Here is a 14,443-nt window from a genome sequence, read left to right as displayed (position 1 = left end):
TTAGCATACCTGGCCAAACATATATTTGTTATCATACCTGGCCAAACATATATTTATTAGCATACCTGGCCTAACAAATATTTGTTAGCATACCTGGCCAAACATATATTTGTAAGCATACCTGGCCAAACATATATTTATTAACATACCTGGCCAAACATATATTTGTTAGCATACATGGCCAAACATATATTTGTTAGCATACCTGGCCAAACATATATTTCTGGCCAAACGGTTTGACCAAATTTGCTGAATCATTTAAGGGAACCCATGGATACCCTGGCTAAAGTTAACATAGGCTAAAAAAATTGAAATTTTGAATTATGTCCAAAAACGTTTAAAACGCTCAAATATGCAACGGAAACGTATTGCTGAAAATATTTTAAAGGTTAATTTACAAAACAATGTTTAAAATCAATGGGTTCATAACTAAATAAAAGAACTATTTCAGATGACATTAAGTTTAGATGTTTCTAATAAAAGCTTATTAAAAGGTTAAAATGCATTTTTATGATAAAAATGGTTACTCATAGTTAAACGTTATGAGTAACCTTTAAGAAAAAGGTTACTCATAGTTAAACGCCGCGCATGGACTAAAATTACGATTTTAGCTTTTTCCTCCTATTAAAGTCAACCCATGCTCAACTTAGAAACTCAACACTATAAGCTGAGAACATTCCCGTGGTTCTCCTGAGTACCCAAATCAAAATTTGAGGCATATCGGTCAGAGGGTTCATAAGTTATATAGATCGGACTCGAAATACAGAGCGACATACAGAGATAATAATATAATTTAGATGATCGAAAAAACGTTTTAAAAAAATTAGGCTTTCATGGCGCTTATTGCCCTTTTCTAGAAACAATTTTAGCGTTTAAAAGTTTTTTTTTTAAGCGGCCATTTTTGTTCGAATTGGAAAACTCAAACTTGGCGGGTTTTTAGGTTGGCATTGATAGATTTCTAAAATTTAAAAAATCAACTTATTTTCCAGGGAAAATTGTTAACTTTTAAACGTCCATAAACTATATGGGGTCATGTGAATTGCCATAAACAAATGGTTTGACAGTTATTACTTTAGTTATTATTAGTGATGTAAAAATGATATTATATCAAATGATGTTCTATCATTCAATGTTTGTAAAATATTCTTATAGAACAGGATGAATGATTGAATTGGATGAATGATTACTGAATGAATGTGTCATCTCCTATCCATATATGGAGGGTAGGTGACGGGTTGCAAAACTGGATAAAAAGTGAGGGAGGTTGCAATCTAGTAAACCTGTACGACGTAACGCTTCTAAATACAGGACGCATAAAACTGTGGAAAAGGAAGACGACTGTTGGACTCAATTAATTTTAATAATCTTAGAAACATTGTGCATTATTATCATTGTTATTATTATTTTTATCATTATATGAAGACCATACGCACGTACAGACACATTTCTCCTAATAAATTGATTCTCAAGTTAGGTTGAAGCAATTCGTTTTATAACAACAGCAAATGCACATTAATTGTTTAAATGTTTATTTCCTTTCCCCGGTTTAAAAGTTTTTGAATAATTAGAAATAAAAAACTTTCGTTTTTGGGTCTTTCTTTTACATACATCTTCTGTCAAAATTTGTAAAAATGGAAAATGTTTAAAATAAAAAATTTTGAAAACATTTTTTTTCATTCTGCCATATTTTGACCCTGAAAGAAAATATAGACAAAAAAGACCAAAAATCGAATCCAACTAAAGACATATCACTAGGTGTTCAATTCTATTTCTGACTGTTGTTCTCCCTGATTAGGACGGACTGTGGAAGGTTTTGGATCGAGAACTGGTGAAGGTTCGTGGAGGAGGAGAGGTTCAGGTTAATCCTGTCTCCGGGGGTATACTACAACAAAGGAGAGGGGACCTGAACCCCACTCCAGGTTCTGCAGGAACCAGGAGAACCCAAACACTCTCAGTCCTACCCAGAGAAAAGGTTTTCATTTTGAAAATATTATACAGGGTTACCCACAAAGGATGAGACTTTAATCAGAATATTGTCTTGAATTAATCCTTTGTCCATCAGCTGTTCACTTATTTCTACAAGGCGAAAAATAAAAGGGGCTATAGGCTTACGGCGAAAAATAAGCGCTTTTGATCGCTACTAATCTGACTTTTATCTGTTGCTTCTAAAAGGAAAAAATAGTTAAAAACGATTCATACTGAAGAACGTAGAGTCCATACAAATTTTATGATCTGTTAGTTACTTTTATAAACATTTAATCCTGCTTCGAGGATTTTTGATAATGAAAACGACATTTTCATATTTTCTAGGAATGTTCGAAAATCCAGCGCCAGTGAAATATTATTTTTTAAAAACAAAATCAAATTATTATGAAATATTAATTAGATCCAAATACATCGAAAAATAATCGATGACTATTGTTTGTGAAATTTGAATGATTATTTGGAATTAAATTGATTATTTTACGATCCGAGTTGAATTTTTTAACTTTCTGAATTCGTATGGACGCTACGATCTTCAACATGAGTCGTTTTTAACAATTTTATCTTTATAGACGCACCAGATGGAAGTACGATTTTTCGCCTTAAGCCTATACCCCCTTTCATTTTTCGCGAATATTCCCTTTAATAAACTAGATTTTAAGGAACAAATTCAAATATCATCAGATCATACAAAGATCCAGGCTTCAATGAAAAGTTGCATACATGTTCAAGTAAATCATTCAGATATTACAAACAATAGTCATCGATTATTTTTCGACGCATTCGTAAATAGTTGATATTTCATAATATTTTGAATTTTTCATGATCCTAGAGTTACTTCTGAAAACATTTATTCCTGTTTCGAGGATTTTTAATATTTTCATATTTTCCAGGAATGTTCGAAAATCCAAACGCCAACGAAAATTATTTTTTAAAAAAATCAAAAATCAAATGAAATATTAAGTATATACGAATGCGTCGAAAAATAATCGATGACTACTGTTTGTAATATCTGAATGATTAACAATGATAATAATTTTCTCCTTATAGACGCAACAGATAGAAGTAAAGATTAGTAGCGATCAAAAGAGCTTTTTTATCGCATTAAGCCTATAACCCCTTTCATTTTTCGCGAATACTCCCTTTAATAAACTAGATTTTAAGGAACAAATTCAAATATCATCAGATCATACAAAGATCCAGGCTTCAATGAAAAGTTGCATACATGTTCAAGACAAGGTTGACTTTAAAGTGTTACGAGGCTTTGGGATTCGATTTTACTGTTGGTAATTCAAATTTGAGCCGCCGGTATGCAGTTCAAATTAATTAAATTCAGTCCTTGGACATTTACATTTTAGAAGTATAAAGCACTTTTTTAGCTTTACGATTTTTTAGAAAGAAATTGGCAAAATTCTCATTTTTTACGTGAGAGCTCGCAACCTTTCGATCACGGTGATCTTGCATAGCATGTGTAGGTCGTCATCCCATATTGTAATCTTTTTGGATTTTTTAGAAAGTAATTGGCAAAATTCTCATTTTTTTACGATTAAAAAATGTGTAGGTCGTCATCCCATATTGTAATCTTTTTGCATGAACCCTGTAGTTCGTCATCAAATTAAATTTTCAGCCCGTAATGTTTCAGGTCGTCATTAAAATCTAGTTCTTTGTAGGTAACAATGTACAGGGTGTCCCAATAAAACATAGGAATTAAATGACGACTTCTATGTCATCTTTATTCCAAGCTGGATTATTTTGTAAATATTATTTTGTAGTATCACAGTTAAAACATTTAACACCGAAAACTTGAAGTCTCGGGATTTCCAAAATGTGGTCTACCATTTTTCTTCTTAAAAATTTACAGAGATATTATAAAATTTGTCCAGATTCCTGTTGATTAAAATCAACAAAACTATTTGAATGTGTAATATCTCCGTCAATTTTAAATATATGCAGAAGGTAGACCACATTCTGGAAAGCATATTAGATGCACTTACTGTCATTTATCAATTATCTGAGATAAAAAATGATATTCAAGTCGTCTTTTAATTAACATGTTTATTGGGGCACTCTGAATAAAATTATTAACAGTCCTTTTTATACTTTGGGTAAAATGCAGAATTTCTTCAATAATTATCTTCAATTTTTTTAACAACTAATTTCTTTTTATATTTAAATTTTTAACTTTCTTATTTTGGGATTCTATTTGATAATTTGTCGCGGAGGAGGAGAATTGGCAGGAAAATTAATTAGTTTAAAATGGTGTTTTAGGTATTAAAGAAGGATTTATCGAATTGTTCTCAGGAGTTGAAGAATAAATCTCAGGAGAAAAATATAAAATGTGAAAACACATTTTCAAAGTTTGCAAAGGAAATAATCATTTTTACACATTTATTGAAAATAGGATTTCTTCCAAAATTCTGTAAGCGGCTATATTTGTGTTTAAAGAGACTAAAATGTAATTTCAAGTACCCGCCATTTTAAAATGTACTCCATGTACTCCATGTACCCGACTTACAACAAAACACTTTAGCTTTGTCTACCTGTTCAAGAATGAATAAGATATTCCTGTTTTCTGTTTGAAATTTTTTGTTGATAAACAATTGAGAAAATTGAGAAAAGAATTTAACACTTTTCAAGGTAAAAAAATGACAATATGGTGAATGTCATTTGGAATTTAAACGGCAGTCCCTTAACGCCAAAATATTATATTTACAGGGCGGGTAAAAAAAGTGTGATTAGCGGCGCCTGGTGCAAAATTGTAGCTTTGCAACTCTCCTGTATGTTTTTTTTCTTTTTTCCAATGGCTCCAAAAATATCGAAAAATATTGAAAAATACAATATAGATACAATTTTGCACCAGGCGCCGCCGCTAATCACACTTTTTTACTCACCCAGTATATACGCATTTGGAACCCCCCCCCCCTTCTCTCCAATGCATGAGTTCATCAGGAATTATTGTAGAATCAAAGAAGAGGAACAAACATCCAAGAACTGTCATGGCGTCTGTCAAGAAAACAATTCCTTTGTTTAATCTTGTCACCTTCAAATGTCAGAATCTCTATCTTCCAGTCATATATTTACATAACCCCGACTTCTAAACTATTCAAAGAACAAATTTAGACATATTTTTTATTTCATATTCATATTTTGATCTTAAAATCCAAATAAATGGGGTAATTAATAATGGGTCCTTGAAATTAACCGGAGTTTCCAGTGATTTAATTATGGGTAATTTTTTTTAGCAAACTTGTGACATCCTTTTTTTACCAACAAAATTTTAAAGTGTAGCAAAGTAGAAGCAGCGTTTATAAATAAAAAAATGAAAAAATAAAATCTCGTTTAGTAATAAACGAATTTAAAAACATTTTTTTGTTGTTAAATGATTATATCTCTAAGGACGCTGTAAACAGCCATAACAAGTATAGAACTAAACATGGGGTCAAACCTCTTGAACTTGACCTTGACCTTTAATTCCTATAGGTACAGCTCTATCCCTCCTTTACACAATGTAAAATGTCATCCTAATGGAACATATCTCATCTCAAGGTCAAAATTTGGCATTGTGTAGTCATGTGTAAGGAACGCAAATGTTTAGAATTGACAATTTTGAAAATTGTAAAACTATTCAGATTTTTTCTTTAAAAGTTCAAAAGCCTCAAATTATTTTTGAACTAAGCTATAATTGACCAGCGCTTCATGGGTTTCATATTTAGTCAGGGGCATTTTCAAGAATTTGTCCAGGGGACGAGGCTGAACTATTTTTGACATTACGGAGGGGGGGGGGGGGAAATAATTCCCCACCCCTCATCTCTACTTTTTATACGCATTTAACACAAATTGTTAACAAAGAAAATTTTATTATTTGTCATCAATTTCTTTCTAATTGTTGGGTTTGTAACCATGATTATAGACATCAAAATTTCAAAATTATTATTGATTCAATTTCTATAGAATACATATTTTTTACTTTCAAGGTTTAACTAGCTAACATTTTAATATCTTTAATAAGTGGAGAATGGTTAGTTAGTACTTTATTTTGTTACTAGTGGTTAATTAGTAATTAACTAAAATTGTCCATTTCTTTGACGTCAATTTAGGTTTTTGATGTTTATGTCCATTCTTGGTTGTTAACCGCACTTTGCCCAACACTATTTGTTTCACAGCATTTGAAATACAAAGATATTACGAACAACACAAATATTGATGTTTTTTCGGAGACTTGCTGTAAAATATTGCAGGGTTGAGAGATGGTGTATAGTTGGTATGCAGAGTATTTAAATTATAATATTGCAGGGTTGGGAGGCAGTGGATAGTTGGTATGCAGAGTGTTTAAACTATAATATTGCAGGGTTGGGAGGCAGTGGATAGTTGGTATGCGGAGTATTTAAATTATAATATTGCAGGGTTGGGAGACAGTGGATAGTTGGTATGCGGAGTATTTAAATTATAATATTGCAGGGTTGGGAGGCAGTGGATAGTTGGTATGGGGAGTGTTTAAACTATAATATTGCAGGGTTGGGAGGCAGTGGATAGTTGGTATGCGGAGTGTTTAAATTATAATATTGCAGGGTTGGGAGGCAGTGGATAGTTGGTATGCAGAGTATTTAAATTATAATATTGCAGGGTTGGGAGGCAGCGGATAGTTGGTATTTGGAGTATTTGAACTATAATATTGCAGGGTTGGGAGGCAGTGGATAGTTGGTATGCAGAGCATTTAAATTATAATATTGCAGGGTTGGGAGGCAGTGGATAGTTGGTATGCGGAGTGTTTAAATTATAATTATAATATAGAACCAACCGATACAGAAACAGGTGGGAAATAATTAGAATTTCAAAAAAGCATTTTTTTGGATCACAGTGAGAACCAGAAAAATGTGGAATAGGGTGACGACATTAAAGCAAGATTTAAGTGTATTTGATGTTGCTACAACACAAAGAGTATAAATAAAGCAGCTAAAAAATCTCAGATTAAGTGAATAGGATTTTGCACATCTTCCCAATTGCTGTGTTTTATGTACATTTGACTAATTAAAATCAGAACTTGGGCTTAAAAGTCGTCTTTCTATTCTAAAGTTTTCTGGTTCTCACTGTATAAATGAGAACTTGCGGGGTTACCCACAAATAATGCGACTGTGAAGACGACTGAAAATATGACGATCCCAAGTTCAAATAAAGTTTGTTGCCTTGAATGTGATCTTTACTTGGCTTATTTAATGATTTAACAAACAAACAAGTAAACGGTTGCAGGAAATCATTAATATAAAGAAACACAGTATAAATTCTGTACAGTCGTCTTTGAAGTCTCTTCCTTGGTGGGAACCCTGTTTATTGAAACTGTCTTACCAGGCACATTGAAAAAAAATAAAAATGCAGAACAAGACGAATTTGAGTTGTGATTCCTTAAACTCTTTCTCTTTTCGAGGTGTTGAATAAGTTTTGCATAAAAATTTTAGAGGTACTTCTAGATTTCTCAGCCATGTCATTTTTTATTGTAAAGTTCACTACATTTTTAGCCAGGTTGGCGTCAAGCAGATTGTTGTTGTGATGTAAAAGTGTTCTCCTGAAGGTGGATTATCTTCGTTGTCACATGCATTATAGGAATATATCTAGAATATTAATCAGAGAAAGAGGATCGGTTACCAAAAAAAAAGTTTTTATTAGACGATACAAAAACCAAGCAGAACCCTAAAACATGATCCAGAACGCATTTTAAAACGATTTTATAAACTTTAATGGTGGTTTAATGGCGTTAAGAAGGGAAAAATGAATATTTGAAGGATTATGACAAGTCAGGGAGGAAATAGACCATCAATTGACCCCAAAAATAATCGAAAATATTGAAAATAGTTTAAACCATATTAGCAAGGGTTAAAGAAGACAGCTTGATGTATGCCTTTACATTGTAATACAAATTGTAAAGATTTAAAAATGACAAAGATCTGGGTTAAATTTGTCCCAAAGTCTCTGACATAGGACCCAAGGAATTACACTGATTATGGATCTTCAATGTAAATCAAAACCAGAAAATCCTCAAAAGTCCTTCATGCATTAAATACTCAATGCCTCATTTCTTTTGATCGCTCATACAAGGTATTAAACAGACCCTAATTTGAGATTATTCTGAAAATGTTCTTGCTGTGACGAACGAAGCTGATTCTTTCTGGAGAACGCTCTTTACATTATAACAAAGACATGATTGACATCAACTGGTCTTATAGTGAACTGTTTTATGGCTGAGGCATAATGCAGTATAACCTCTAAAACAATTATTGAACACACCTCTTACAATTAACAAATATTAGCCTTTCTACTGCCTAGATTCATAATCTAGCTTTGCCTGAATTGTTAAATTGTAATATTCATGCATTGTTGTAAGTTTCGCGAAATCTCTGCTTTAAACTGTTTATGCTGCCTAAAATATTTACGGTTATCCTGTGTTAACATATCTTAAAATATTTGTCTAAGGCTGATATATCTTACTTTGTCTAAAAATTCTTATGTATAGGCCAAAACCAAAAATTGATACTTTTAGGCCAAACTATCTCTATCTCAAAATGTCCTTCCGGTTTATTGGAGAAAACAAAATGTTAACCTTTTTTAAATATTTTCAGGTCACTTCACGCAGTTAGTTTGGTCGACAAGTCGGCGGCTGGGTGTAGGTTTGGCCCGTAGCTGCGCGGGTCGGCATATTGTTGTTATGAAATACGATCCGCCGGGCAACTACGTCGGACAGTACACCAACCATGTTTTCAAACCGGTTTTATAATCTTATTATGTAAACAATATTTAATTACAAGAAAAAATGCAAATTCTTTGAAATATATATATATTTTATCAATACAAGAAAAAATGCAAATTCTTTGAAATATATATATATTTTATCAATTAATTAATGTTTATGAGAGTTAAACTAATACAAGGTTCCCCGCTACGAATAAGAATGTAAAGACGACTTGGATATTATTCTTAATCATACCACAGTGAGAACCAGATCGTGAAGAAGGAAGACAACATTAACAATCGAGTGTATTTGATATTGTTACGCAGCAAAGAGTCGCATTAGTAAAAAAAAAAGTTAAATCACTTACTTAATGAAATGGGTCTGTTTACAATGCAAGTGCAAAATTCCTTTGTAACGTGCTAATTGGACTATTTACAGTCATAACTTGAGTACAAATGTCGTCCTCCAATTCTAGAGTTTTATAGTTCTAAATTTATAATTCAAGCTTCTGTTTTATTTGGATGTAGTTTATGAAGATGACAACTTTATTTATAAAATGTAGACAACAAAATATTATTTAACAAGAAGATAAAATTTGAAGTCATCTTTCCAGAATCATTCTTTGTGGATAACCCAGCAATTTCACCAAAAGATTTTTAAAAAAAGAAGAAAAAAAGGTAACTTAAACAAATACGAAATACTACAATTTTTTTTAAAATTTTGTCAAAAAATTGTGTATATTTTTTAAACAGTAACAGTAACATTAATATCACAATTAAGTTTTAAACACGAATTATAATTAAAATTAATTTTCAAAAACCAAATCTATCTTGGATCATGATTTACTCTGTAATCCTAATCCCTGATATTCCAGATTGAAGAACCACAAAGTTTATAAAATCTTCAGGGATATCCGAGGAGAAATCAACCTCCAAACATCTAGAATAATAAATAAATAATAAATAAAGTGAGAAATAACAAAAAAATGTTAGGGCCCAATCGCTTTGGTTGTTTCGACGTATATTCGATACAAATAAATGCACACTGACAGTGACACACAAACCAAATTTTTGTTCATTTGATAATTGTTTTAACACCTAACCTAATTACATAAAAAACAAGTATGGCTTACAAAAAATATAACAAGAAAGCGAAGAAATATGGCAAACAATTTACACATAAAATCTTCTTTAAAAAATAAATGACGAAGTAAAAATCAAACTTTTCCCAAAGGCATTTGTCAATGGGTGACCCTCCAAGGGAATTGTTCAAAAATGATCCTTTATTACCCAATTGACTAGTTCGAAATACATATTTCATTTGGCGCATTTTCCGATAAGTCACTTAAAGCGGAAAAACGATAGATTTCATTATAGCTATGATTCGCTAGAAGACCGAGCACTGTGGCTAGAAAATTGTTTATTTTTATGCATGCCTTCAAAGTCATCCTAGGTCCAACTAATACAAAAACCACAATCATAAGCGACCAATAAAAGATCACAAAACGATCAAAATAAATCAAAAAACCGGATCTGAAACCGAAGTTAAAGATAACCTTAGTATAGTGTCTGATGTCAAACAAGGAAGTGCTGAACAACTCACAACAAAATCAGTTTTCGTCAAAAATAATCTATAAATAAAACAAATTTTAAGATATTAAATGGATGTTAAGTTTATATGTTCGCGCTATAAACAAATACTTAAAGAAAAAATAATATTTAGAATAAAAAATTTATATTTCAAAGATATTAATACAGCCATAACCTTTAAAGCAAAAGAAAGGTTGTGTTCGAATTAGAATATTTTCGTTTCTTTTTCTGGTGATTTTTTATACACCGAAACAGAAAACATTAACATAAAAAAATGATTGTTTTGAAAGTTTTTTCTGACTAGAATACAATGGGTTTCCCCAAAAAAAGTTCATTTAAAAAAAAAGGCTAATCAACATATGTAATGCCTTTAAGTGCAGTTAAACCCAGAGCTTCGGAAACATCAAAAGAATTTGTAAAATGTCGTTTTCTAACTCTATTTATAATGAAATGCTGCACATATTTAGTTTTTAATTGAATGAATAATAATATGGAGCTCTTTAAAACTGTTTCATGGATATTTATTTTGATTATTACTGAGATTTAGGTATGGTATTATAAAATCGATAGAAAAATTGTCAAGACAACATTTTATAAATTCGTTCGATGTTTCTGAAGTTTTAGACCCAAATATTATCATTATTATGATGACCTGGTGTTAATGTAGTTCGTCCAAAGATAACCTAGTGCTGGAACAACTGTTCTGGAAGTTTGAACTTGGTAAACAATAAAAATTTTTGTAGGTTGATTTTGATCCAAAGGCGCGCTCTTTTAAAGTTTCTGGCTTTATAATAAAATTTTGAAGAGCTGTTACATGTTTAATTATCAATCAAGAAATTTATTTAGATATATATAAATAAAGAAAAACGGGGTGTTACTTAAAACAGTAATTTATGTCAGAACCTCAATTTTTATGAACCACAACTTCAAAACAACCAAACCAAAAAACCTTGAGGTTTATTATTAAATACTATCTTTAAAGTTTTTGTTTATTATTATAATTCATCAGGATTTTTAGGTTGCCAGCTCTCAAACAAAAATAAATAACAATTATGTCAATTAGTTATTACAATAAACATAAGTGTTTCATAGCAATAAAATGAACATTTCTAGGGCTACAACAAGTTTAAGTGAGCCGATGAGATCAAATCAAAGGCCAAACCGTTGCAACGCTTAAAAGTTGACCCGGTCTTAAAAACATTTGCAACTTTGCATAGCAGTTCTTGTATAAAAGGTTCTGACACTAATCAGAAAAGCTAAAACGTATCAGCGGATTTCAAAGACTTCAAAGGTAAAAAAAGTTACAAACATAAAATAAGTTTTAGTTTTTAACATTAGATCGATCATGTTTAATGTCTGAAAAATATAAATCGGTTTGACTAATATTAAGTTCAATTGGTTGCTTTTCATCAATCGACTATTTAATAAATTCTCGCTTCTAAAAATGAAAACCCTAAATGAAATTCTAATTTAAAAAGAAAGTTCCAACTGTCCTGCCGCCTGTGAATCCATGATAGTCTATAGCAGCAGATACTTGGTTTACTACTAGAATACTGATATTCAGGTTCAAGCTAATATCCTTCAGTCTTCCACCTATCCTAGAGATAATCATAGTTGGAATTTAACACATATATTACTTGGTAAAAGGTTGCTTAAACCCTGACTCCCTGAGTCAAGAAAAAAAAGGTACAAGCTAACCTCCTTTAGTCTTCCACCTTCCTGGAATTAATCATAGTTGGAATTAAAAAACTGAAGCGATTAAAAGAATAATAAGTGTACAGAGCAAAGTCCGAAGTAAAAAATATTTAGACAAAAAAAGATTTTCTCTTGGAAAACGCGCATGGAAATCAAATTTTCAAATTTATTCAGTGCTCTGCGAGAATGTATTGTTTATTATACGAGGATGAAAATAATGAGTCAGAGAAGTTTAAACTTGGTTGTCTGTTTACAGATATACGCTAAGAACTGGAATCTTTTATGTCTTGTAAGACATGAAGATGAAAGGTTACCTGTGTATTAGCTTACTTCTTTGGTACATATCTTTGATATCACTATCTCCTCTTTACAGAAACAATCATAATAATATAGTTCACTTTACTAAACTGTAAAAATATAATGTATTTTATATAAAAAAATTAATTGAGACGAATAAAAGAATAGACAATAAATAAATGACATGGTTGAATAAAATAAATAAACCCAGAATAGTTCAAATCAACCATTAAAAAGAAAAATTGCGGACAAAAGGATTGCCTCGTTCGCTTCATTAGCCAAGCAACAAGCCAACCAACTAAACATTCAACCAACCAACAAATCTGTCAACCAACCAACCAACCAAACAGCCAATAAAATCAAACAACCAAGCAAGCCATCGAATAAACACAACCAACTACCCAAAAACCAATGGACCAACTATGTAACAAGTAATCAATCAATTAACTAAACAGGCATTAAGAAACCAACTTAGAGACTAACCAAACAAAAACCAACCAACTATGTAACTAAGGAACCAACCAAGCAACCAACTGCTTAATTTATTAGTTAAATGGTTTTGATTATTTGATTTTCCTTAAAATAGCAGCAATACTGTCAATTATCACGAGAACTACGCCCTTCTCCTTAAAAACATTTATTTGAATTATGAATTGGGGTTCTAAGTTCAGTTTACTACTCTATTTATGTAATGGATTCAAACTCTGTGTCCATTATCCTCTCTGAGTATAGTTCACTACTCTACCTTTATAATAGATTCCAGCTCTGTGTCCAGTATTCTCTCTAGTTGTGTATAGTTTACTACTTTCTGAACTAAAACTCTGTCCAGACNTTGAGTATAGTGTACTATTCTACCTTTATAATAGATTCCAGCTCTGTGTCCAGTATTCTCTCTAGTTGTGTATAGTTTACTACTTTCTGAACTAAAACTCTGTCCAGACTAGATGAGAGTATGGAGGAAGAGGCAGAGGCTGTAGATGAGGTTGAAGTGGAGGCTCTTGAGGATGATTGCCCAAAGGAAGAGTTCCTATTTTGAATGATTTAATATTTTTTTTTCAGAAGAAATCCTTAATTTCTAAACATTTAAAAATATCATAACAATCAAACTTACATTTTTTCCCTTTGCTGAATCATTTGCTCCAGTCTGTTTATTGGGAACCCGCCACCTTCTGTTTGTAAATAAACAACCGGTTTTCCCTGCAGTACAATAGATGCAGTACTGTGTAGACAAACTTGTGTTTTTCCTGGAGGTTCAAAACATAAAATGTGGGGGAAAAATTTGATACGATGTTAACTATAGTGTCAATACTGCTTTTAAAGNAGAATTAATAACTGTCAAAATCATTTTGGCATAACTTGAGATTCAGAAACGAAGTCTTAGCTATCTGGAAAAAAGAGAGAAAAAAGAAAATTTTCAATGAAAAAATATTTTTTTAAAGATGAAATCAAAATTTGGGTTAACATTTTCATTGCAGAACTAGAATCCAGATCTGCAATTGCAACGGTAACAAATGAACTGTTGAATTTGTTTTTGTTCCTTCCTGAGCTGCTAGCTCCGCATATTTCAGTAATTGCTCCTCTACGCAGGCCTCCACCTAGCAGCTTTACAACAAAATATTTCAAATCAAAACTTATAAATGAGTTTAGTAAATAAAATTAAATAAATTTGAACTGGACTAATTCTATATCAAGTAATGGTCACATGTTAAGTTACAGAACTAGTACAATGCAATTACGTCACAGTTACAAAATTTGTATAATCATCACATCTGAATTACGTTCCATTGCTACAGTTTTTGCATATTGTACATCTAAAGTTCAGTAACTTATACAATTACTAGGTTCTGACAAAATTGTGCACCATGCTAACCTGATTCAATAGGGGACAGGAAACATCAAGAAACTCGTGTTTCTCCTTTAGCAAATCACGAGCTGAGGTAAACATCTCCGATATATCCAGAGTTCTCGTGTTTTGTAAATATTTGTTCTTCCTTTCATCACGTTTTACCCTCATGTTCTCTATGTCTACTTTGTACTTTTGCTTGAACCCCCTAAAGCGTCCTGACATCTGATCTGCGTTAATACTCTCCACAGTTTTCAAGCTTACTACAATATACAATATTATAATAAGCTTACTACAATATACAATATTATAATA

At 31.6% G+C, this 14,443-nt stretch overlaps 2 protein-coding genes and 1 long non-coding RNA gene across 5 annotated transcripts in view; 2 read left to right on the top strand and 1 right to left on the bottom strand.

Moving 5' to 3' along the window:
- Window positions 1-5,454, top strand: part of LOC111711283 (nucleolar protein 58) — a 24,578-nt gene extending 19,124 nt beyond the window's left edge. The window contains exons 6-8 of the mRNA XM_023485597.1: window positions 1,796-1,972; window positions 4,252-4,350; window positions 5,380-5,454. Coding sequence (XP_023341365.1) covers window positions 1,796-1,972; window positions 4,252-4,350; window positions 5,380-5,454 — 351 coding nt within the window. The remainder of the gene's footprint in view (window positions 1-1,795; window positions 1,973-4,251; window positions 4,351-5,379) is intronic.
- Window positions 5,455-6,690: 1,236 nt separating this feature from the next.
- Window positions 6,691-8,822, top strand: LOC111711286 (uncharacterized). The gene is made up of 2 exons (XR_002767216.1): window positions 6,691-6,795; window positions 8,595-8,822. It is a non-coding gene; the product is annotated as an uncharacterized LOC111711286 (long non-coding RNA).
- A 17-nt stretch (window positions 8,823-8,839) lies between these two features.
- On the bottom strand, window positions 8,840-14,415 carry LOC111711285 (DNA repair protein XRCC3 homolog). Of its 3 annotated transcripts, XM_023485601.1 has the most exons (11): window positions 14,156-14,415; window positions 13,827-13,887; window positions 13,397-13,529; window positions 13,215-13,312; window positions 13,031-13,104; window positions 12,862-12,911; window positions 12,303-12,353; window positions 11,787-11,891; window positions 10,946-10,996; window positions 10,260-10,334; window positions 8,840-9,643 (listed from the first exon to the last, which is right to left on the bottom strand). In XM_023485601.1, exons 1-11 carry the CDS (start codon window positions 14,351-14,353, stop codon window positions 9,547-9,549), a joined length of 993 nt encoding a protein of 330 aa, XP_023341369.1. In that variant the 5' UTR covers window positions 14,354-14,415; the 3' UTR covers window positions 8,840-9,546. The 3 variants fall into 3 exon arrangements, with proteins under 3 accessions (XP_023341369.1, XP_023341367.1, XP_023341370.1); XM_023485599.1 differs by lacking the exon at window positions 13,031-13,104 and having other exon boundaries at window positions 13,141-13,312; XM_023485602.1 differs by lacking the exons at window positions 8,840-9,643; window positions 13,031-13,104 and having other exon boundaries at window positions 10,292-10,334; window positions 10,946-10,991; window positions 13,141-13,312.
- Between the last annotated feature and the right edge of the window lie 28 nt (window positions 14,416-14,443).

Source organism: Eurytemora carolleeae, unplaced genomic scaffold (genome assembly GCF_000591075.1).
Source record: "Eurytemora carolleeae unplaced genomic scaffold, Eaff_2.0 scaffold1096, whole genome shotgun sequence".
NCBI classification, from domain to species: Eukaryota; Metazoa; Arthropoda; class Copepoda; order Calanoida; family Temoridae; genus Eurytemora; species Eurytemora carolleeae.
This window is presented reverse-complemented; position numbering and strand designations above follow the sequence as displayed.